Source organism: Oncorhynchus nerka, linkage group LG10 (genome assembly GCF_034236695.1).
Source record: "Oncorhynchus nerka isolate Pitt River linkage group LG10, Oner_Uvic_2.0, whole genome shotgun sequence".
Taxonomy (NCBI): Eukaryota; Metazoa; Chordata; class Actinopteri; order Salmoniformes; family Salmonidae; genus Oncorhynchus; species Oncorhynchus nerka.
The window spans coordinates 103,041,843-103,066,932 of record NC_088405.1 but is presented as its reverse complement, the minus strand read 5'-3'; the positions used below and the strand labels follow the sequence as shown (position 1 = coordinate 103,066,932).

The window sequence follows — 25,090 nt, the reverse complement described above, 5'->3', positions numbered from 1 at the left end:
GGTTCTCAGTTACTGAGAGGAGACACTAATCAATCACCTGGCTCTCAGTTACTGAGCTACAGGTACAGATCCACGCAGAACATCAATTCATCTGAAATGAGGCTTTGTTTGCAGAGATGAACGCAATATGAACAAAAACATGTATGATGTGTAACTATTTGTCATTTTAACATGTTAAAATGGTTGCAAATGCCGCCACAATTCAAGAGTGACGTGTATAGTACCTGTCCTCCACAGGTGAAGCAGGCCACGCGGTCTCCCTGTCCCAGGTAATAGAAGCCAGCCTTAGCCAGCTCAGAGGGGGTGATGATGGACAGGATCCAGGAGTGGAAGGAGTCCAGACGGTCCTGCTCTCTCCTCATACTGGGGTTGTGACAGGTAGGGGGTCTCTGGTGGGACCTACAGAAATGTTCCAGCACAAATTTCAGGGTTAACAGCCAATAATAACGTAGAAACATCCAGCCAATAAGAGCCTCTCGTCTGTCCTTACATGTCCTCTACTCCTCTGGAGCTCAGCGGGCTGGAGGGGGGCGGGGCAGAGAACCCCATATTCAAATATCCAACAGGCTCCTCCCCCGGCACTGGATTGAGGGCAGGGTTAGGGGCAGAGACAGGGAGGGGGGCTGGGCCAGGGCCTGACACCTGGGGGAAAGAACACACGTTATTAAAAATTCAGGCATCATCATTTTCACCATCTCAACCATCAACATCATCACCACCAAGGATGCATTCCACAGTTAACGCGAGGTGTCAGGTGTCAGGTGTCAGAACGTGCCTAATTACTACCATCATCATCAATCATAATCTGGTGCTGGACAAACTTGTGTCTCAATTTAGGGAAAGATCCCTAAATCTTTCTCAGATTATTACCAACCCCACAGGGTATGACTCCAAAAATCTAGAAAAGGCTACTCTCCTCGCTGTTATCCTCAATAACCCTGATTAGGTATCAGTCTGGTGTTTTCTGTAATGACCTTAGTGATTACTGTTTTATAGCCTGTGTTCGTGATGGCTGATCAGTGAAACAACCTGTCCTAATTTGTCATAGACGTTTGGTAAAAAACTTCCTTCATGAACTGGCCTCTGTAAATTGGTATAGAATCAGCTTGATCCCCTCTGTCGAAGACGCCTGGACATTCTTTTTTGATATTTTCAGTGGTATTGTTAACAAACGCCCCCATGAAGAAAATTAGAATTAAAAACAGGTTCAGCTCCTGGTTCGACCGTGATCTTGCAGAGTTACTCCACCTCAAAAATCGCATTTGGCAAAAGGCTCAGCCACGCATACTCAGGCTGACTGGCTCTCGTTCAGGCAAATGAGAAATAAGTGCACTCAGGCTATCTGGAAGGCCAAAGTTAGTTACTTTAAGGAGCAGTTCTCTCTCTGTGGGTCCCACCCCAAGAAGTTCTGGAATATGGTTAAAGACCTGGAGAATAAACCCTCCTCACAGCTGCCCATGTCCTTTAATGTTGTTACTGACAAGAAGCACATGGCTGAGCTCTTTAATCACCACTTCATTAAGTCAGGATTCCTATTTGACCCTTCTAATGCGACTATCCCCGATGCTTCCCCTGCCCTGCAACTAAGTTGCTCCCTGCAGTCAGTCACTTAGTCCGAGGTGCTAAAGGAGCTCCTGAAACCTACCGCGAAAAAACATCTAGGTCAGATGGTTTAGACCCTTTCTTCTTTAAGGTTGCTGCCCCTATCACCGCCAAGCCTATCTCCAACCTTTTTAACATGTCTCTCCTCTCTGGGGAGGTTCCAATTGCTTGCAAGGCAGCCACGGTTCGTCCTTTATTTAATGCGGGAGATCAAGTTGATCCTAACTGTTATAGACCTATTTCTATTTTGCCATCTTTATAAAAAGTGTTGGAAAAACTTGCCAGTCAGTTGATAATTGACTGGCTATCTTGATGTCTATAGTATACTCTCTGGTATGCAATCTGGTTTCCGCTCAGGTTATGAATGTGTCACTGCAACCTTAAAGGTCCTAAATTATGTCCCCATTGCCCTTGATTCTAAGCAATGTTGTGCTGCTATTTTTAATGGTTTGGCCAAAGATTTTGATATGTTAGACCATTCCATTCTTGTGGGCCGGCTAAGGAGTATTGGTGTCTCCGAGGGGACTTTGGCCTGATTTGTATAAAGTCAGAAAATCTGTTGTCTCAGTCACTGCCTGTCACCACGGGAGTACCCCAAGGCTCCATCCTAGGCCCCACACGCTTCTCAATTTACATCAACAACATAGCTCAGGCAGTAGGAAGCTGTCTCATCCATTTATATGCAGATGATAGTCTTATACTCAGCTGGCCCCTCCCCAGATGTTGTGCTATCTTAGTGTCCAACAAGCTTTTTCTACCCTTAACCTTGTTCTGAACACCTCCAAAACAAAGGTGATGTGGTTTGGTAAGAAGAATAACCCTCTCTCCACAGGTGTGATTACTACCTCTGAGGGTTTAGAGCTTGATTTAGTCACCCTCATACAAGTACTTGGGCGTATGGCTAGATGGTACACTGTCCTTCTCTCAGCACATATCAAAGCTGCAGGCTAAAGTTAAATCCAGACTTGGTTTCCTCTATCGCTTAAAAACATATATATATATATATATATTTCACCTTTATTTAACAGCACTATTAACAAGGCAGGTCCTACAGGCCCTAGTTTTGTCGCACCTGGCTAACTGTCCAGTCATGTAATCAGATGCCACAAAGAGGGACTTAGGAAAATTACAGTTGGTCCAGAACAGGGCAGCACGGCTGGCCCTTAAATGTAAACAGAGAATTAACGTCAATGACTTCAATTTCTCCTGGCTCAAAGTGGAGGAGAGATTGACTTCATCACTACTTGTCTTTATGAGAGGTATTGAAAAGTTGAATGCACCGAGATGTCTGTTTAAATGACGAGCACACAGCTCAGACACCCATGCATACCCCACAAGACAACCACCAGAGGTCTCTTCACAGTCCCCAAGTTCAGAACAGACTATGGGAAACGCAAAGTACTACACCGAACACAAATATAAACACAACATGTAAAGTGTTGGTCCCATTTTTCATGAGCTGAAATAAAATAAAAATCGCAGAAATGTTCCATACACACAGAAAGCATATTTGTCAAAAATGCTGTGCACAAATGTTGTTTATATTTATATCCCTTTTAGTAAACAACCCTTTTAGTAAACAACCCTTTTAGTAAACATTTGTCCTTTCCCAAGATATTCACCTGACAGGTGTGACATATCAAGAAGCTGATTAAACAGCATGATCATTACACAGGTGCATCTTGTGCTGGGGACAATGCCATAGATGTTTCAAGTTGAGGGAGAATTGCAATTGGCATGCTGACTGTAGGAATGTCCACCAGAGCTTTTGCCAGAGACTTTAATGTTCTTTTTTCTACCATAAGTCCAATGACATTTTTGAAAATTTGGCAGTACGTCCAACCGGCCTCAACAACCACAACAGCCCGGGACCGCCACATCCAGCTTCACTACCACAGACCACATGTAACCACGACAGCCCAGGACCGCCACATCCAGCTTCACTACCACAGACCACATGTAACCACGACAGCCCAGGACCGCCACATCCAGCTTCACTACCACATGTAACCACGACAGCCCAGGACCGCCACATCCAGCTTCACTACCACAGACCACATGTAACCACGACAGCCCAGGACCGCCACATCCAGCTTCACTACCACAGACCACATGTAACCACGACAGCCCAGGACCGCCACATCCAGCTTCACTACCACATGTAACCACGACAGCCCAGGACCGCCACATCCAGCTTCACTACCACAGACCACATGTAACCACGACAGCCCAGGACCGCCACATCCAGCTTCACTACCACATGTAACCACGACAGCCCAGGACCGCCACATCCAGCTTCACTACCACAGACCACATGTAACCACGACAGCCCAGACAGCTGATGAAACTGTGGGTTTGTCTGAGACCAGCCCACCCAGACAGCTGATGAAACTGTGGGTTTGTCTGAGACCAGCCACCCAGACAGCTGATGAAACTGTGGGTTTGTCTGAGACCAGCCACCCGGACAGCTGATGAAACTGTGGGTTTGTCTGAGACCAGCCACCCGGACAGCTGATGAAACTGTGGGTTTGTCTGAGACCAGCCACCGGACAGCTGATGAAACTGTGGGTTGGTCTGAGACCAGCCACCCAGACAGCTGATGAAACTGTGGGTTTGTCTGAGACCAGCTACCCAGACAGCTGAAGAAACTGTGGGTTGTCTGAGACCAGCTACCCAGACAGCTGATGAAACTGTGGGTTTGTCTGAGACCAGCCACCCGGACAGCTGATGAAACTGTGGGTTTGTCTGAGACCAGCCACCCAGACAGCTGATGAAACTGTGGGTTTGTCTGAGACCAGCCACCCGGACAGCTGAAGAAACTGTGGGTTGGCACAATCAAACAATGTCTGCACAAATGGTCAGAAACCGTCTCAGGGAAGCTCATCTGTCCCCACCAGGGTCTTGACCTGACTGCAGTTCTGCGTCATAACGGCTTCAGTGGGCAAATACTCAGCTTTAATGACCGCCATCGATAAAAGACAGTACTGTGCAGCTGTATTCATAGATCTGGCCAAGGACTTCGACTCTGTCAATCACCACATTCTTAACGGCAGACTGAAAATCCTTGGTTTCTCAACTGACTGCCTCGGCTGGTTCACTAACTACTTCTCAGATAGAGTTCAGTGTGTCAAATCAGAGGGCCTGTTGTCCGGACCTCTGGCAGTCTCTATGGGGGTGCCACAAGGTTCAATTCTCAGGCCGACTCTTTTCTCTGTATATATATCAATGATGCCGCTCTTGCTGCTGGCGATTCCCTGATCCACCTCAACGCAGACGACACCATTCTGTATGCTTCTGGCCCTTCATTGGACACTGTGTTAACAAACCTCCAATCGAGCTTCAATGCCATACAACTCTCCTTCCATGGCCTCCAACTGCTTTTAAATGCGAGTAAAACTAAGTGCATACTCTTCAACCGATTGCTGCCCGCACCCTCCCGCCCGACTAGCATCACTACTCTGGACAACTACAAATATCTAGGTGTCTGGTTACACTGTAAACTCTCCTTCCAGACTCACATTAAGCATCTCCAATCCAAAATTAAATCTAGAATCGGCTTCCTATTTCGCAACAAAGCATCCTTCCCTCATACCCTCATAAAACTGTCTATTCTATCGATCCTTGACTTCGGCAATGTCATTTACAAAATAGCCTCCAACACTCTATTCAGCAAACTGGATGTAGTCTATCACAGTGCCATCCGTTTTGTCACCAATGCCCCATATACTACCCACCACTGGGACCTGTATGCCCTCGTTGGCTGGCCTTCACTACATATTCGTCGCCAAACTCACTGACTCCAGGTCATCTATAAGTGTTTGCTAGGTAAAGCCCCACCTTATCTCAGCTCACTGGTCACCATAGCAACACCTACCCATAGCATGCGCTCCAGCAGGTATATTTCACTGGTCATCCCCAAAGCCAACACTTCCTTTGGCCGCCTTTCCTTCCAGTTCTCTGCTGCCAATGACTGGAATGAATTGCAAAACTCTCTGAAGCTGGAGACCCATTTCTCCCTCTCTAACTTTAAGCATCAGCTGTTAGAGCAGCTTACTGATCACTGTACCTATACACAGCCAATCTGTAAATAGGACCTCATCCCCATATTGTTACTTATCCTCTTGCTCTTTTCCCCCCCAGTATCTCGACTTGCATCATCATCATCTGCACATCTATCACTCCAGTGTTAATGATAAATTATATTTATTTCGCCACTATGGCCTATTTATTGTCTTACCTCCCGACACTTCTACACACTGTACATATATTTTTCTATTGTGTTATTGACTCTGTTTGTTTACGTATTTCTGTGTTGTTCTTTGTGTCGCAATGCCAGGTTGCAGTTGTAAATGAGAACTTGTTCTCAACTGGCCTACCTGGTTAAATAAAGGTGAAATAAATAAATAAAATATCTCTGTTCCTAGTCATGTGAAATCCATAGATTAGGGCCCAATTCAGTTATTTCAATTGACTGATTTCCTTATGTGAACTGTAACTCAGTAAACTATTTGAAATTGTTACATATTTTTGTTCAGTGTAGTACGTTTCTTGCAAACCTGCCAATATGCCAACCAAACTAAAAACTACCAGTTGCAAAGTACATGTGGAAGGATTTGACAGCATAGCGCCATTTCATGACTACAGACCAGAGAAATGTTCATCACTCACCATGTCAGGTCATCAGATGCTTCCCCCCAAAAATATATGATTTCCTTACATGAACTGTAACAGTAAAATCTTTGAAATTGTTGCATGTTGTGCTACAGTGGAAAGAAAAGTATGTGAACCCTTGGATTTAATAACTGGTTGACCCTCCTTTGGCAGCAATTATCTCAAACAAATGTTTTCTGTAGTTGCGGATCAGACCTGCACAACGGTCAGGAGGGATTTTGGACCATTCCTCTTTACAAAACTGTTTCAGTTCAGCAATATTCTTGGGATGTCTGGTGTGAACCGCTCTCTTGATGTCATGCCACAGCATCTCAATTGGGTTGAGGTCAGGACTGACTGGGCCACTCCAGAAGGAGTATTTTCTACTGTTGAAGCCATTCTGTTGTTGATTTACTTTTGTGCTTTTGGTCGTTGTAACGGTTGCATCACCCAATTTCTGTTGAGCTTCAATTGGTGGACAGATAGCCTTACATTCTTCTGCAAAATGTCTTGTAAACTTGGAAATGTATTTTTCCAAGTGTCTGGACCCTTCTAAAACATTCCACAAACATTTGGTTGTAAAATAGAAAACTTCTCCTTTAAGGTTCCCCATTAGCTGCTGCCAAGGCAAAACTTATCCTTTAAGGTTCCCCATTAGCTGCTGCCAAGGCAAAACTTCTCCTTTAAGGTTCCCCATTAGCTGCTGCCAAGGCAAAACTTCTCCTTTAAGGTTCCCCATTAGCTTAAGGTTCCCCATTAGCTGCTGCCAAGGCAAAACTTCTCCTTTAAGGTTCCCCATTAGCTGCTGCCAAGGCAAAACTTCTCCTTTAAGGTTCCCCATTAGCTGCTGCCAAGGCAAAACTTCTCCTTTAAGGTTCCCCATTAGCTGCTGCCAAGGCAAAACTTCTCCTTTAAGGTTCCCCATTAGCTGCTGCCAAGGCAAAACTTCTCCTTTAAGGTTCCCCATTAGCTGCTGCCAAGGCAAAACTTCTCCTTTAAGGTTCCCCATTAGCTGCTGCCAAGGCAAAACTTCTCCAAAACTGCTGTTCCCCATTAGCTGGCAAAACTTCCCCTTCCTTTAAGGTTCCCCATTAGCTGCTGCCAAGGCAAAACTTCTCCTTTAAGGTTCCCCATTAGCTGCTGCCAAGGCAAAACTCTCCTTTAAGGTTCCCCATTAGCTGCTGCCAAGGCAAAACTTCTCCTTTTAAGGTTCCCCATTAGCTGCTGACAAGGGTTCCCCATTAGCTGCTGCCAAGGCAAAACTTCTCCTTTAAGGTTCCCCATTAGCTGCTGACAAGGCAAAACTTCTCCTTTAAGGTTCCCCATTAGCTGCTGCTGACAAGGCAAAACTTCTCCTTTAAGGTTCCCATTAGCTGCTAGCAAAACTTCTCCTTTAAGGTTCCCCATTAGCTGCTGACAAGGCAAAACTTCTCCTTTAAGGTTCCCCATTAGCTGCTGACAAGGCAAAACTTCTCCTTTAAGGTTCCCCATTAGCTGCTGCCAAGGCAAAACTTCTCCTTTAAGGTTCCCCATTAGCTGCTGCCAAGGCAAAACTTCTCCTTTAAGGTTGCCAAGGCAAAACTTCTCCTTTAAGGTTCCCCATTAGCTGCTGCCAAGGCAAAACTTCTCCTTTAAGGTTCCCCATTAGCTGCTGACAAGGCAAAACTTCTCCTTTAAGGTTCCCCATTAGCTGCTGCCAAGGCAAAACTTCTCCTTTGATAAATACAAATCCCAATGATCATCATCATCAATACCATCAACAGTATCAATATCATTGAGGGTTTTGTTAGGGTCATTGTTAGGGTTTTTCCTAGCCACCGTGCTTCTACACCTGCATTGCTTGCTGTTTGGGGTTTTAGGCTGGGTTTCTGTACAGCACTTTGAGATATCAGCTGATGTACGAAGGGCTATATAAATACATTTGATTTTGATTTGATTTGATCATCATCACCATGATGATTAAAGGTTTGAGATGACAGGGTTGTGTGACACTATGTGTTTCCGGGACTGTAATACTGATCCTATGAAGTAAGCGGGCCAGGTTGTGTTGAGGGTCAAAGTCCTTGAGATGTCCATTTTAGTTTTTGTTTGTTCTTGAATGTGTATGTTTTATGTCTTTCTCTCATTAATTATTTTTCCTATCGCAGTGTATTTTCTTGTACTTGAAACAAATCTGTAAAAATCATACAAAGAAATATCACTCTCACCACAACCATTACCACTGTCCCAACGTCATGACACCACCATCATCATCATCATCAGCAGTTTTTCATCATCATCCCAACTGTGGTATAATAAGTGAAGTAGTATCTCACCGGTATGACAGGGGCGCTGCGTAGAGGAGAGAAGGCCGAGTGTGAGGAGGAGAGGAGGTTGGCTGTGGAGGGGAGGGTCTGGATGAAGGAGCAGGAGGAGGACAGCTGTCTGTGTCTCTCTGTTGGACAGTCCCCTGTCTGCCAGCCCTCCGCCGTCACGTTACACCTGGAGCAGGAACACATCCATTAAGTCCACGTTCATTACCTTGGAAATAACGGACGACTCCGCCTTGTCCTGTTGCAGAGTTCATTTTTACATTAGGGTCAGGTCTATATTTATGGACCCAGTCGTTGGGGTCAGGTCTATATTTATGGACCCAGTCGTTGGGGTCAGGTCTATATTTATGGACCCAGTCGTTGGGGTCAGGTCTATATTTATGGACCCAGTCGTTGGGGTCAGGTCTATATTTATGGACCCAGTCGTTGGGGTCAGGTCTATATTTATGGACCCAGTCGTTGGGGTCAGGTCTATATTTATGGACCCAGTCGTTGGGGTCAGGTCTATATTTATGGACCCAGTCGTTGGGGTCAGGTCTATATTTATGGACCCAGTCGTTGGGGTCAGGTCTATATTTATGGACCCAGTCGTTGGGGTCAGGTCTATATTTATGGACCCAGTCGTTGGGGTCAGGTCTATATTTATGGACCCAGTCGTTGGGGTCAGGTCTATATTTATGGACCCAGTCTATATTTATTGGGGTCAGGTCTATATTTATGGACCCAGTCGTTGGGGTCAGGTCTATATTTATGGACCCAGTCGTTGGGGTCAGGTCTATATTTATGGACCCAGTCGTTGGGGTCAGGTCTATATTTATGGACCCAGTCGTTGGGGTCAGGTCTATATTTATGGACCCAGTCGTTGGGGTCAGGTCTATATTTATGGACCCAGTCGTTGGGGTCAGGTCTATATTTATGGACCCAGTCGTTGGGGTCAGGTCTATATTTATGGACCCAGTCGTTGGGGTCAGGTCTATATTTATGGACCCAGTCGTTGGGGTCAGGTCTATATTTATGGACCCAGTCGTTGGGGTCAGGTCTATATTTATGGACCCAGTCGTTGGGGTCAGGTCTATATTTATGGACCCAGTCGTTGGGGTCAGGTCTATATTTATGGACCCAGTCGTTGGGGTCAGGTCTATATTTATGGACCCAGTCGTTGGGGTCAGGTCTATATTTATGGACCCAGTCGTTGGGGTCAGGTCTATATTTATGGACCCAGTCGTTGGGGTCAGGTCTATATTTATGGACCCAGTCGTTGGGGTCAGGTCTATATTTATGGACCCAGTCGTTGGGGTCAGGTCTATATTTATGGACCCAGTCGTTGGGGTCAGGTCTATATTTATGGACCCAGTCGTTGGGGTCAGGTCTATATTTATGGACCCAGTCGTTGGGGTCAGGTCTATATTTATGGACCCAGTCGTTGGGGTCAGGTCTATATTTATGGACCCAGTCGTTTGGGATCAGGTCTATATTTATGGACCCAGTCGTTGGGGTCAGGTCTATATTTATGGACCCAGTCGTTGGGGTCAGGTCTATATTTATGGACCCAGTCGTTGGGGTCAGGTCTATATTTATGGACCCAGTCGTTGGGGTCAGGTCTATATTTATGGACCCAGTCGTTGGGGTCAGGTCTATATTTATGGACCCAGTCGTTGGGGTCAGGTCTATATTTATGGACCCAGTCGTTGGGGTCAGGTCTATATTTATGGACCCAGTCGTTGGGGTCAGGTCTATATTTATGGACCCAGTCGTTGGGGTCAGGTCTATATTTATGGACCCAGTCGTTGGGGTCAGGTCTATATTTATGGACCCAGTCGTTGGGGTCAGGTCTATATTTATGGACCCAGTCGTTGGGGTCAGGTCTATATTTATGGACCCAGTCGTTGGGGTCAGGTCTATATTTATGGACCCAGTCGTTGGGGTCAGGTCTATATTTATGGACCCAGTCGTTGGGGTCAGGTCTATATTTATGGACCCAGTCGTTAGGGTCAGGTCTATATTTATGGACCCAGTCGTTAGGGTCAGGTCTATATTTATGGACCCAGTCGTTAGGGTCAGGTCTATATTTATGGACCCAGTCGTTGGGGTCAGGTCTATATTTATGGACCCAGTCGTTGGGGTCAGGTCTATATTTATGGACCCAGTCGTTGGGGTCAGGTCTATATTTATGGACCCAGTCGTTGGGGTTAGGTCTATATTTATGGACCCAGTTATTAGGGTTAGGTCTATATTTATGGACGCGACCCAGTTGTTCTATATGTTCCACAGTCACGACTTCTGCAGTCAGACTAACAGCAAAGTAGCTGCATTTCCGATTGTTTAAGCAGTTTTCTATTGACATTCATTTGGATACATCCATAACAATGAGCTGATGATGCCCGATTTTACTGGCATAGCTAGAAAAGGTTGCCTTCTCGTCAGGACACTCGACACTGTTCATTAGGAGGAGATCGCATTGCATATCAAACACTATGCTACAAGCTAGCTAAATAAAAAAGATATCAAATGTAAAGTGTTGGTCCATGTTTCATGAGCAGAAATAAAAGAGCCCAGAAATTTTCCAGACAATGAAAAATATTATTTCTCAAATTTTGGACGCAAATTTGTTTCCATCCCTGTTAATGAGCATTTCTCCTTTACCAAGATTATCCATCCACCTGACATGACAGGACATATGAAGAATCTGATTAAACAGCATGATGTTGCAATAGTATGTGTCGGGGGGCTGGGGTCAGTCTGTATTATCTGGTGTAATTCTCCTGTCTTATTTGAAGTATGCTCCCTCTCGGAGGACCTGAGCCCTAGGACCATGCCTCAGGAAAACCTGCCCTAATGACTCCCTGCCCTAATGACTCCTTGCGGTCCCTAGTCCACCGGGCCGTGCTGCTGCTCCAGTTTCAACTGTTCTGCCTGCGGCTATGGAACCCTGACCTGTTCATAGCAGGTGCTACCTGTCCCAGACCTGCTGTTTGTGTCTCTCTCCCTCTACCGCACCTGCTGTCTCAACCTATGAATGCTTGGCTATGAAAAGCCAAATGACATTTACTCCTAAAAAGGTACTAACCTTAAGAGGACTGGCCAGCACTCAGAGCCTGGTTCCTCTCTAGGTTTCTTCCTAGGTTCCTGCCTTTCTATGGAGTTTTTCCTAGCCACAATGCCTCTACATCCTAATTGCTTGCTGTTTGGGGTTTGATTGATTGACAATCATTACACAGGCGCACCTTGTGCTGGGGGACAAAATGCCACTAAAATGTGCACTTTTGTCACACAACACAATGCCACAGATGTCTCAAGTTTTGAGAGAGCGTGCAGTTGGTGTGCTTATTGCAGGAATGTCCACCAGAGCTGTTGCAAGATAATCTTATGTTAATTTCTCTACCATAAGCCGCCTCCAACGTCATTTTAGAGAATTTGGCAGTACGTCCAACCGGCCTCAAAACCGCAGAACATGTGTAACCATGCCAACCCAGGACCTAAACATCCGGCTTCTTCACCTGCGGGATCATCAGAGACCAGCCACCCAGACAGCTGATGAAACTGTGGGTTTGTCTGAGACCAGCTACCCAGACAGCTGATGAAACTGTGGGTTTGTCTGAGACCAGCCACCCAGACAGCTGATGAAACTGTGGGTTTGTCTGAGACCAGCTACCCAGACAGCTGATGAAACTGTGGGTTTGTCTGAGACCAGCCACCCAGACAGCTGATGAAACTGTGGGTTGGTCTGAGACCAGCCACCCAGACAGCTGATGAAACTGTGGGTTGGTCTGAGACCAGCCACCCAGACAGCTGATGAAACTGTGGGTTTGTCTGAGACCAGCCACCCAGACTGTTGATGAAACTGTGGGTTTGTCTGAGACCAGCTACCCGGACAGCTGATGAAACTGTGGGTTTGTCTGAGACCAGCCACCCGGACAGCTGATGAAACTGTGGGTTTGTCTGAGACCAGCCACCCGGACAGCTGATTAAACTGTGGGTTGGTCTGAGACCAGCCACCCAGACAGCTGATGAAACTGTGGGTTTGTCTGAGACCAGCCACCCAGACAGCTGGGATGAACCAGCTACCCAGACTGCTGATGGGTTTGTCTGAGACCAGCCACCCAGACTGCTGATGAAACTGTGGGTTTGTCTGAGACCAGCCACCCAGACTGCTGATGAAACTGTGGGTTTGTCTGAGACCAGCTACCCAGACAGCTGATGAAACTGTGGGTTTGTCTGAGACCAGCCACCCAGACAGCTGATGAAACTGTGGGTTGGTCTGAGACCAGCTACCCAGACAGCTGATGAAACTGTGGGTTGGTCTGAGACAAGCCACCCGGACAGCTGATGAAACTGTGGGTTGGTCTGAGACCAGCCCACCGGACAGCTGATGAAACTGTGGGTTGGTCTGAGACCAGCCCACCGGACAGCTGATGAAACTGTGGGTTTGTCTGAGACCAGCCCACCGGACAGCTGATGAAACTGTGGGTTTGTCTGAGACCAGCCACCCAGACTGCTGATGAAACTGTGGGTTTGTCTGAGACCAGCCACCCAGACTGCTGATGAAACTGTGGGTTTGTCTGATACCAGCCACCCGGACAGCTGATGAAACTGTGGGTTGGTCTGAGACCAGCCACCCAGACAGCTGATTAAACTGTGGGTTTGTCTGAGACCAGCCACCCAGACAGCTGATGAAACTGTGGGTTTGTCTGAGACCAGCTACCCAGACAGCTGATGAAACTGTGGGTTGGTCTGAGACCAGCCACCCAGACAGCTGATGAAACTGTGGGTTTGTCTGAGACCAGCCACCCGGACAGCTGATGAAACTGTGGGTTGGTCTGAGACCAGCCCACCGGACAGCTGATGAAACTGTGGGTTGGTCTGAGACCAGCCCACCGGACAGCTGATGAAACTGTGGGTTGGTCTGAGACCAGCCACCCAGACAGCTGATGAAACTGTGGGTTGGTCTGAGACCAGCCACCCGGACAGCTGATGAAACTGTGGGTTGGTCTGAGACCAGCCACCCAGACAGCTGATGAAACTGTGGGTTGGTCTGAGACCAGCCACCCGGACAGCTGATTAAACTGTGGGTTGGTCTGAGACCAGCCACCCAGACAGCTGATGAAACTGTGGGTTTGTCTGAGACCAGCCACCCAGACAGCTGATGAAACTGTGGGTTTGTCTGAGACCAGCCACCCAGACAGCTGATGAAACTGTGGGTTGGTCTGAGACCAGCCACCCAGACTGCTGATGAAACTGTGGGTTTGTCTGAGACCAGCCCACCCAGACAGCTGATGAAACTGTGGGTTGGTCTGAGACCAGCTACCCAGACAGCTGATGAAACTGTGGGTTGGTCTGAGACCAGCTACCCAGACAGCTGATGAAACTGTGGGTTTGTCTGAGACCAGCCACCCAGACTGCTGATGAAACTGTGGGTTTGTCTGAGACCAGCCCACCCAGACAGCTGATGAAACTGTGGGTTGGTCTGAGACCAGCTACCCAGACAGCTGATGAAACTGTGGGTTGGTCTGAGACCAGCTACCCAGACAGCTGATGAAACTGTGGGTTGGCACAATCAAAGAATTTCTGCACAAACTGTCAGAAACTGTCTCAGGGAAGCTCATATGCATGCTCGCTGTCCTTCGACGTCGTAACCGAATTCAGTGGGCAAATGCTCACAATTGGTGGCCACTAGCACGCTGGAGAAGTGTGCTCTTCACAGATGAACCCGGTTTCAGCAGACAGCGTGTACGGCGTCGTTGGGTTTGCTGATATATTTGTATTTATTATGGATCCCCATTAGTTCCTGTCGAAGCAGCAGCTACTCTTCCTGGGGTTTATTATGGATCCCCATTTGTTCCTGCCAAGGCAGCAGCTACTCTTTCTGGGGTTTATTATGGATCCCCATTAATGGGTCCATGCTTATTAGTAACTGGAATAAGCAATTTCATAAATGTGTCAAGTGCAGAGTTTGTTTGCTCCTCATTACACACCAAGAGGCAAACAAAGCACTCTTCTGGTCAGGCTCCGGAGATGGGCACATCGCGCACCACTCCCTAGCATACTACTCGCCAATGTCCAGTCTCTTGACAACAAGGTTGATGAAATCCGAGCAAGGGTAGCATTCCAGAGGGACATCAGAGACTAACGTTCTTTGCTTCACGGAAACATGGCTCACTCGAGAGACGCTAACGGAGGTCGGTGCAGCCAGCTGGTTTCTTCACGCATCGCGCCGACAGAAACAACCATCTTTCTGGTAAGAAGAGGGGCGGGGGAGTATGCCTTATGATTAACGAGACGTGGTGTGATCATAACAACATACAGGAACTCAAGTCCTTCTGTTCACCTGACTTAGAATTCCTCACAATCAAATGTCGACTGCATTATCTACCAAGGGAATTCTCTTCGATTATAATCACAGCCGTATATATTCCCCCCCAAGCAGACACGTCGATGGCCCTGAACGAACTTTATTTGACTCTTTGCAAACTGGAAACCACATATCCTAAGGCTGCATTCATTGTAGCTGGGGATTTTAACAAGGCTAATCTGAAAACAACACTCCCTAAATTGTATCAGCATATCGATTGCGCAACCAGGGCTGGTAAAACCCTGGATCATTGCTATTCTAACTTCCACGACGCATATAAGGCCCTCCCCCGCCCTCCTTTCAGAAAAGCTGACCACGACTCCATTTTGTTGCTCCCTGCCTACAGACAGAAACTAAAACAAGAAGCTCCCACGCTCAGGTCTGTTCAACACTGGTCCGACCAATCTGATTCCACGCTTCAAGACTGCTTAGATCAGGTGGATTGGGAAATGTTCCGCATTGCTTCCAACAACAACATTGACGAATACACTGATTTGGTGAGCGAGTTCATCAGAAAGTGCATTGATGGTGTCATTCCCATAGCAACGATTAAAACATTCCCAAACCAGAAACCGTGGATTGATGGCAGCATTCAAGTGAAACCGAAAGCGCGAACCACTGCTTTTAACCAGGGCAAGGTTACCGGAAACATGACCGAATACAAACAGTGTAGCTATTCCCTCCGCAAGACAATCAAACAAGCTAAGCGTCAGTATAGAGACAAAGTAGAGTCGCAATTCAATGGCTCAGAAACAAGAGGTATGTGGCAGGGTCTACAGTCAATCACGGATTACAAAAAGAAAACCAGCCCCGTCACAGACCAGGATGTCTTGCTCCCAGACAGACTAAATAACTTTTTTGTCCGCTTTGAGGACAATACAGTGCCACTGACACGGCCCGCAACCAAAACCTGCGGACTCTCCTTCACTGCAGCCGACGTGAGTAAAACATTTAAACGTGTTAACCCTCGCAAGGCTGCAGGCCCAGACGGCATCCCCAGCCACGTCCTGAGAGCATGCGCAGACCAGCTGGCTGGTGTGTTTATGGACATATTCAATCAATCCTTATCCCATGCTGCTGTTCCCACATGCTTCAAGAGGGCCACCATTGTCCCTGTTCCCAAGAAAGCAAAGGTAACTGAGCTAAACGACGACCGCCCCATAGCACTCACTTCCGTCATCATGAAGTGCTTTGAGAGACTAGTCAAGGACCATATCACCTCCACCCTACCTGACACCCTAGACCCACTCCAATTTTCTTACCGCCCAAATAGGTCCACAGACGACGCAATCGCAACCACACTGCCCTAACCCATCTGGACAAGAGGAATACCTATGTGAGAATGCGGTTCATTGACTACAGCTCAGCATTTAACACCATAGTAGCCTCCAAACTCGTCATCAAGCTCGAGACCCTGGGTCTCGACCCCGCCCTGTGCAACTGGGTACTGGACTTCCTGACGGGCCGCCCCCAGGTGGTGAGGGTAGGTAACAACATCTCCACCCCGCTGATCCTCAACACTGGGGCCCCACAAGGGTGCGTTCTGAGCCCTCTCCTGTACTCCCTGTTCAACCACGACTGCGTGGCCATGCACGCCTCCAACTCAATCATCAAGTTTGCAGACGACACTAAAGTGGTAGGCTTGATTACCAACAACGACGAGACGGCCTACATGGAGGAGGTGAGGGCCCTCGGAGTGTGGTGTCAGGAAAATAACCTCACACTCAACGTCAACAAAACTAAGGAGATGATTGTGGACTTCAGGAAACAGCAGAGGGAACACCCCCCTATCCACATCGATGGAACAGTAGTGGAGAGGGTAGCAAGTTTTAAGTTCCTCGGCATACACATCACAGACAAACTGAATTGGTCCACTCACACTGACAGCGTCGTGAAGAAGGCGCAGCAGCGCCTCTTCAACCTCAGGAGGCTGAAGAAATTCGGCTTGTCACCAAAAGCACTCACAAACTTCTACAGATGCACAATCGAGAGCATCCTGGCGGGCTGTATCACCGCCTGGTACGGCAACTGCTCCGCCCTCAACCGTAAGGCTCTCCAGAGGGTAGTGAGGTCTGCACAACGCATCACCGGGGCAAACTACCTGCCCTCCAGGACACCTACACCACCCGATGTTACAGGAAGGCCATAAAGATCATCAAGGACATCAACCACCCGAACCACTGCCTGTTCACCCCGCTATCATCCAGAAGGCGAGGTCAGTACAGGTGCATCAAAGCTGGGACTGAGAGACTGAAAAACAGCTTCTATCTCAAGGCTATCAGACTGTTAAACAGCCACCATTGAGTGGCTGCTGCCAACACACTGTCATTGACACTGACCCAACTCCAGCCACTTTAATAATGGGAATTGATGGGAAATGATGTAAATATATCACTAGCCACTTTAAACAATGCTACCTTATATAATGTTACTTACCCTACATTATTCATCTCATATGCATACGTATATACTGTACTCTACATCATCGACTGCATCCTTATGTAATACATGTATCACTAGCCACTTTAACTATGCCACTTTGTTTACTTTGTCTACATACTCATCTCATATGTATATACTGTACTCGATACCATCTACTGTATGCTGCTCTGTACCATCACTCACTCATATATCCTTATGTACATATTCTTTATCCCCTTACACTGTGTATAAGACAGTAGTTTTAGAATTGTTAGTTAGATTACTTGTTGGTTATCACTGCATTGTCGGAACTAGAAGCACAAGCATTTCGCTACACTCGCATTAACATCTGCTAACCATGTGTATGTGACAAATAAAATTTGATTTGATTGATTTGATGATTTGACGCTGGCGACACTTCCAGACCAGAGTGGAATCCGGCTACTGGGGTGGAAGAAAAAGTAGGCGGGCGTGGACTCCCCAGTAGCTAGTGTAGGTTTGCTACATGCTTAGTAAGAGTAGCCACTTCACCACCCTGTAGTCCTCCACAAGCAAGCAGTTGCTACATTGAAAGTCAGCGCGGTCCACATTGTCCTGGAACAAAGCAAACAGCTCCTGCAGTGCTGGAAACGTTCGACAGCAACCTGCATTTTAGACCGCCGAGCCAAATAGGCTAGCTGGGCTTCCATATGCAGAATTTGGCAGGATCCTGGGACAGACAGCAGCACTCACAGCAACTAAGCCCAACAGAGCTGCAGGATCCCGGGACAGACAGCAGCGCTCACAGCAACTAAGCCCAACAGAGACGCAGGATCCAACAAAAAAGTATATAAAAACACTGTCAGCTTTATGAAATAATACACCGCGGTCTCTCGTTCAGCGGTCAACAAGAAACAGACGTCGCGCTCAGATGACTTCATAGTTAGACCAAACCTGCCAACATGCCAACCAAATTAACAACATTCAGTGTAGTTAGACCAAACCTGCCAACATGCCAACCAAATTAACAACATTCAGTGTAGTTAGACCAAACCTGCCAACATGCCAACCAAATTAAAAACTACCAGTTGCTAAAAACAGCTGGTTGAAGTACGTGGGAGGATTTGACAGCATAGCGCCACTTACGTCATGACTGCAACAGTAGGGACCAGAGAAATGTTCATCACAATATTAGCATTATGTCATCAGATGCTCCAAATAAACATGTCTCTGCAAAATCAAATCAATGCCAGCTAATTATCTAAGCTAGCTAAGTTTTTAATTTAACCTATTTCAACACCAGTATAGAACCTACCTTTTAATTTTTTTTAAACATGTAATTTTCCATTTGTTTAAATTGTTCTTAAAACTACATTGTTGGTTAACCTCTTCAACCTATGGGGGCGCTATGTCATTATTGGATTAAAAAAACGTGCCCGTTTTAAGCGCAATATTTTGTCACGAAAAGATGCTCGACTATGCATATAATTGGCAGCTTTGGAAAGAAAACACTGACGTTTCCAAAACTGCAAAGATATTATCTGTGAGTGCCCCAGAACTGATGCAACAGGCGAAACCAAGATGAAACTTCAAACAGGAAATGAGCAGGATTTTTGACGCTCTGTTTTTCATTGTCTCCTTATATGGCTGTGAAAGCGCCACGAATTAGCCTGCCCTTTCTATCGTTTCTCCAAGTTGTCTGCAGCATTGTGACGTATTTGTAGGCATATCATTGGAAGATTGGCCATAAGAGACTACATTTACCAGGGGTCCGCCCGGTGTCCTGTGTTGAAATTGTTGCGTAATCTCCAAGCTGCTCGCATTCATCCATGTGATTGAGACAGAGAGGAGACTTCCAGGAATGATATATCATGAAGAGATATGTGAAAAACACCTTGAGGATTGATTCTAAACAACGTTTACCATGTTTCAGCCGATATTATGGAGTTAATGTGGAAGAAAGTTTGGCGTTTGGATGAATGAATTTTCGTTTTTTTTTGGTAGCCAAACATGACGCAGAAAACGGACCGATTTCTCCTGCACAAATAATCTTTCAGGAAAACTGAACATTTGCTATCTAACTGAGAGTCTCCTCATTGAAAACATCTGAAGTTCTTCAAAGGTAAATGATTTATTGAATGTTTTTGCTGGTTTTTGTGAAAATGTTGCCTGCTAATGCTAATGCTAAATGCTAATGCTAAATGCTAATGCTAACGCTAAATGCTAGCTTGCTATGGTTGAGAAGCATTTTTTTTTTCATCTGAGATGACAGTGTTGTTAACAAAAGGCTAAGCTTGAGAGCTAGCATATTGATTTCATTTCATTTGCGATTTTCATGAATAGTTAACGTTGCGTTATGGTAATGGTCTTGAGGCTGTAGTCATGATCCCGGATCCGGGTTGGCTCGACGCAAGAAGTTAAGGTCTTGTAAGTAAGCATTTCACTGTGAGGTCTACACCTGTTGTATTCAGTGCATGTGACAAATACAATTTGATGTGAAACACTGCACCCTGTCTCCAACCCCAGTATAGAACCATCACCCACCTGAAACACTGCACCCTGTCTCCAACACCAGTATAGAACCATCACCTACCTGAAACACTGCACCCTGTCTCCAACACCAGTATAGAACCATCACCTACCTGAAACACTGCACCCTGTCTCCAACACCAGTATAGAACTGCACCCTGTCTCCAACCCCAGTATAGAACCATCCTGCCCCCCTGAAACACTGCACCCTGTCTCCAACCCCAGTATAGAACCATCACCTACCTGAAACACTGCACCCTGTCTCCAACCCCAGTATAGAACTGCACCCTGTCTCCAACCCCAGTATAGAACCATCCTGCCCCCCTGAAACACTGCACCCTGTCTCCAACCCCAGTATAGAACCATCACCCACCTGAAACACTGCACCCTGTCTCCAACACCAGTATAGAACCATCACCTACCTGAAACACTGCACCCTGTCTCCAACACCAGTATAGAACCGCACCCTGTCTCCAACCCCAGTATAGAACCATCACCTACCTGAAACACTGCACCCTGTCTCCAACACCAGTATAGAACTGCACCCTGTCTCCAACCCCAGTATAGAACCATCACCCACCTGAAACACTGCACCCGGTCTCCAACACCAGTATAGAACCACCCTGCCCTCGCCAGACTGCGCTCCGTTACCCCCAATGACGGAAACCGGGCGAAGGTGGAGATACGGAACAGTTCTGAGGGGAAAAAACATTAATAACAACATTATCACTATTGCACTTTCAAATCATTTTTATTTTTATTTTTATTTTTTCTAACAATACTTTGAGAGCAAAATGCTTTAAATGTGTACACTACTTTGAGGTAGTAAAGTGTTTGTATCAGTCAACAGTTTGGAAACCTACTCATTCCAGGGTTTTTCTTTATTTTACTATTTTCTACATTGTAGAATAATAGTGAAGACATCAAAACTATGAAATAACACATATGGAATCATGTAGTAACCAAAAAAAAGTGTTAAACAAATCAAAATAGATTTTAGATTCTTCAAAGTAACCACCCTTTGCCTTGATAACAGGTTTGCCCACTCTTGACATTGTCAACCAGCTTCACCTGGAATACTTTTCCAACAGTCTTGAAGGAGTTCCCACATATGCTGAACACTTGTTGGATGCTTTTCCTTCACTCTGCGGGCCGACTCATCCCAAACCATCTCAATTGGGATGAGGTTGGGGGATTGTGGCGGCCAGGTCATCTGATGCAACACTCCATCACTCTCCTTCTTGATCAAATAGGCCTTACAAAGCCTGGAGGTGTGTTGGGTCATTGCCCTGTTGAAAAACAAATGATAGTCCCACTAAGTCCAAACCAGATGGGATGGTGTATTGCTGCAGAATGCTGTGGTAGCCATGCTGGTTAAGTGTGCATTGAATTCTAAAATAAATCACAGACAGTGTCACCAGCAAAGCAACCCCACACCATCACACCTCCTCCTCCATGCTTCACAGTGAGAACCACACATGCGGAGATCATCCGTTCACCTACTCTGGGTCTCACAAAAGACACGGCGGTTGGAACCAATCAAGTTTCTTCTTATTATTTGTGTCCTTCAGTAGTGGTTTCTTTGCAGCATTTCGACCATGAAGGCCTGAGGTGGAGTTAACTCCAATGATCTTATCCTCTGCACCGTTCCTGTGGTGGTCCTCATGAGAGCCAATTTCATCATAGCACTTGATGGTTTTTGGAACTTCACTTGAAGAAACATTCAAAGTTCTTGATATTTTGCATATTGACTGATCTTCATGTCTTAAAGTAATGATGGACTGTTGTTTCTTTGCTTATCTGAGCAGTTCTTGCCATAATATGGACTTTGTATTTTACCAAATGAGGCTATCTTCTGTATAACACCCCTACCTTGCCACAACACAACCGATTGGCTGAAGAAGGAATGACATTCCACAAAGGTTCTTTCAACATGACACACTTGTTAATTGAAATCCATTCCATCTACCTCATGAAGCTGGTTGAGAGAATGCCAAGAGTGTGAAAAGTTGTCAAGGCAAAGGGTGGCTACTTTGAAAAATATAAAATAAATTTAAAAAATAATAATTTATAGACAAGGGATCGGGATACTTTCCGAATGCACTGTAAAATGTGTATCAGGTGTAAAGTGTGTGTATATAATGTGTATCAGGTGTAAAGTGTGTGTGTGTGTGTGTATATAATGTGTATCAGGTGTAAAGTGTGTGTGTGTGTGTGTGTGTATCAGGTGTAAAGTGTGTGTATATAATGCATCAGGTGTAAAGTGTGTGTATATAATGTGTATCAGGTGTAAAGTGTGTGTGTGTGTATATAATGCATCAGGTGTAAAGTGTGTGTAGATAATGTGTATCAGGTGTAAAGTGTGTGTGTGTGTATATAATGCATCAGGTGTAAAGAGTGTGTATATAACGCGTATCAGGTGTAAAGTGTGTGTGTGTGTGTGTATGTGTATCAGGTGTAAAGTGTGTGTATATAATGTGCATCAGGTGTAAAGTGTGTGTGTGTGTGTATATAATGTGTATCAGGTGTAAAGTGTGTGTGTGTGTATATAATGCATCAGGTGTAAAGTGTGTGTATATAATGTATCAGGTGTAAAGTGTGTGTATATAATGTATCAGGTGTAAAGTGTGTGTATATAATGTGTATCAGGTGTAAGGTGTGTGTGTGTGTGTGTGTATATAATGTATCAGGTGTAAAGTGTGTGTATATAACGCGTATCAGGTGTAAGGTGTGTGTGTGTGTATATACACTGACTATACCAAACATTAAGGACCCCTTCCTAATATTAATTCATAATATTGAGTTGCAACCCTCTTTTGCCCTCAGAACAGCCTCAATTTGTCGGGGCATGGAGTCTTCAAGGTGTTGAAAGCGTTCCACACGGGAGAACTGTTGAGCGTGAAAACCCAGCACCTACTACCATACAACGTTCAAAGACAATTAAAGCTTGTGTCTTGCCCGTTCACCTTCTGAATGGAGCACATATCCATGTCTCAACTTTCTCAAGGCTTAAAAATCCTTCTTTCACCTGTCTTAAGGTGTACCTGAATAGTTGCCATACTGCAGGATGTGAATAACATGTACATGGCGTGTGTAAGGTGTGTACCATGTGTACATTAAGGTCTGTGCACCTGAAGAATTGTCATACTGCAGGTCTACTGGAGCTCCGTTCCGGCAGAGACCCATGAGGAACGGGCTGTTCTGGAGCTGAACCAGGGTGTCCATTCACAGACCGGTTAGACAGGCTAGATATACAGGTTATAGAGTCTATATATATGGGTTAGAGAGTCTAGATATATGGATTATAGAGTCTATATATGGGTTATAGCTTCTAGATATACAGATTATAGAGTCTAGATATAGCCTCTAGATTGAGTTTTTAGATTAAGTTCTGGATTCTTAATATAGTTCTAGAGTTTGTAGAATTAGATAAAAGGAAGGACCATTCTCCTCAGGGAGAGAGGGATGAGTAACCCAGGGCAGGGGGAATAAACACACACACACACGCGCACACACACTCACACACACACGCACACACACACACACACGCACACACACACACACACACACACACTGGAACAAGTGAGCTGAAAAAAGTGATTTGCCTAACGTGTCCCAGCAGGCTTTTCTGCTAAGAATACAAAGCTACAGAGAAACAGAACATGATTAGATGGTGCTGTCTGTCTGTGATAGAAGAACAAATGCCATTTAGCAAACGCTTTTATCCGAAGAAACTTAAAGTTATGCATGCATACATTTTATATACGGGTGCACCCGGGGATCGAACCCACTATTGTTGCAAGCACCAAGCTCTACTAACAGAGCTACAAAGTACCGTCTGTCTGATACCACCAGAGTAGGCCACACCACTCTGTCCCCTCCTGATGGACTCCACATCGATTCACCTCTTCCCTGTAGACTGGTTTCACAGACTGCTAGAGCCTCACTCATGAACTAAAGCCCCGTTTCCTCCCTGTCCCCTGGTCTCACCCCTGGTGTCACCGTCTCTCTCCTGGTCTTCACCGTCTGTCCCGTCGCCTGGTCTCCCTTACACACCTCTGTCCCCTGGTCTCACCGTCTCCTGGTCTCCCTTATACACCTCTGTCCCCTGGTCTCACCGTCTCCTGGTCTCCCTTACACACCTCTGTCCCCTGGTCTCACCGTCTCCTGGTCTCCCTTATACCCTGACTACACCGCTCATATTGCGTGCGCGAGCGTTGCAAAATAAATGTAGGAATCTATGTTTTTCAAATATTGCACCCACACTGCTCTGCGTTGCCACGGGCTAAAATAGAAGTCACTCCTATTTCTGACGCAGATCGCACTGCAAGTCCTGCCTCTCCCATTTCCTCATTGGTTTATAGAAGCAGGTACCCAAGTGCCATCTCCTCATTGGTTATACCCACGTGGGTGATTGAAAGACGAACTTTGTTGCCGGTCGTCGTGGTAATACTATGAAAGTTTAGATGCCAATCACCATATAAGTTCAAGGATGAAAAAGCCTGGGAGGAGATTACTAGAAACGATTCAGATTAATTGTCGGAGTAGAGGACCTTGTTTATTTTACCTGAAATGCACAACTCAGTGTTTATATCCCAGGACAAATTAGCTAGCAACAGCAAGCCAGCTAAATAGGACAAATTAGCTAGCAAATTCAAGCTAGCTAGCTAAATTGCCATACATGTTTAATGCTTTTCGACCTGTCCCCAAATTAAATGTAATTGGTTCAGAGTTTGTTTTAATATTTTAACCTGCGTGTCGTGATCGCGTTTGGTGTGGGGGGACAAAATACATTTATGCACGATGGCGCACGCTCGCAGCCGGTTTTGGGTTCCGTATTACACACCTCTGTCCCCTGGTCTCACCGTCTCTCCCCTGGTCTCACCATCTCTGTCCCCTGGTCTCACCATCTCTGTCCCCTGGTCTCACAGTCTCTCCCCTGGTCTCACAGTCTCTGTCCCCTGGTCTCACCATCTCTGTCCCCTGGTCTCACCATCTCTGTCCCCTGGTCTCACCATCTCTGTCCCCTGGTCTCACAGTCTCTCCCCTGGTCTCACCATCTCTGTCCCCTGGTCTCACCATCTCTGTCCCCTGGTCTCACCATCTCTGTCCCCTGGTCTCACCATCTCTGTCCCCTGGTCTCACCATGTCTGTCCCCTGGTCTCACCATCTCTGTCCCCTGGTCTCACCGTCTCTGTCCCCTGGTCTCACCGTCTCTGTCCCCTGGTCTCACCGTCTCTGTCCCCTG

General features: G+C 46.2%; 1 protein-coding gene across 1 annotated transcript in view; it reads right to left on the bottom strand.

The window, feature by feature from the left end:
* Positions 1-23,083, bottom strand: part of birc2 (baculoviral IAP repeat containing 2) — an 84,895-nt gene extending 61,812 nt beyond the window's left edge. Inside the window, 5 exon segments of the mRNA XM_065024035.1 lie at positions 225-399; positions 491-642; positions 8,568-8,733; positions 20,423-20,537; positions 22,974-23,083. Of these exon segments, the coding sequence (XP_064880107.1) occupies positions 225-399; positions 491-642; positions 8,568-8,733; positions 20,423-20,537; positions 22,974-23,067 (702 nt within the window). The 5' untranslated portion in view covers positions 23,068-23,083.
* Between the last annotated feature and the right edge of the window lie 2,007 nt (positions 23,084-25,090).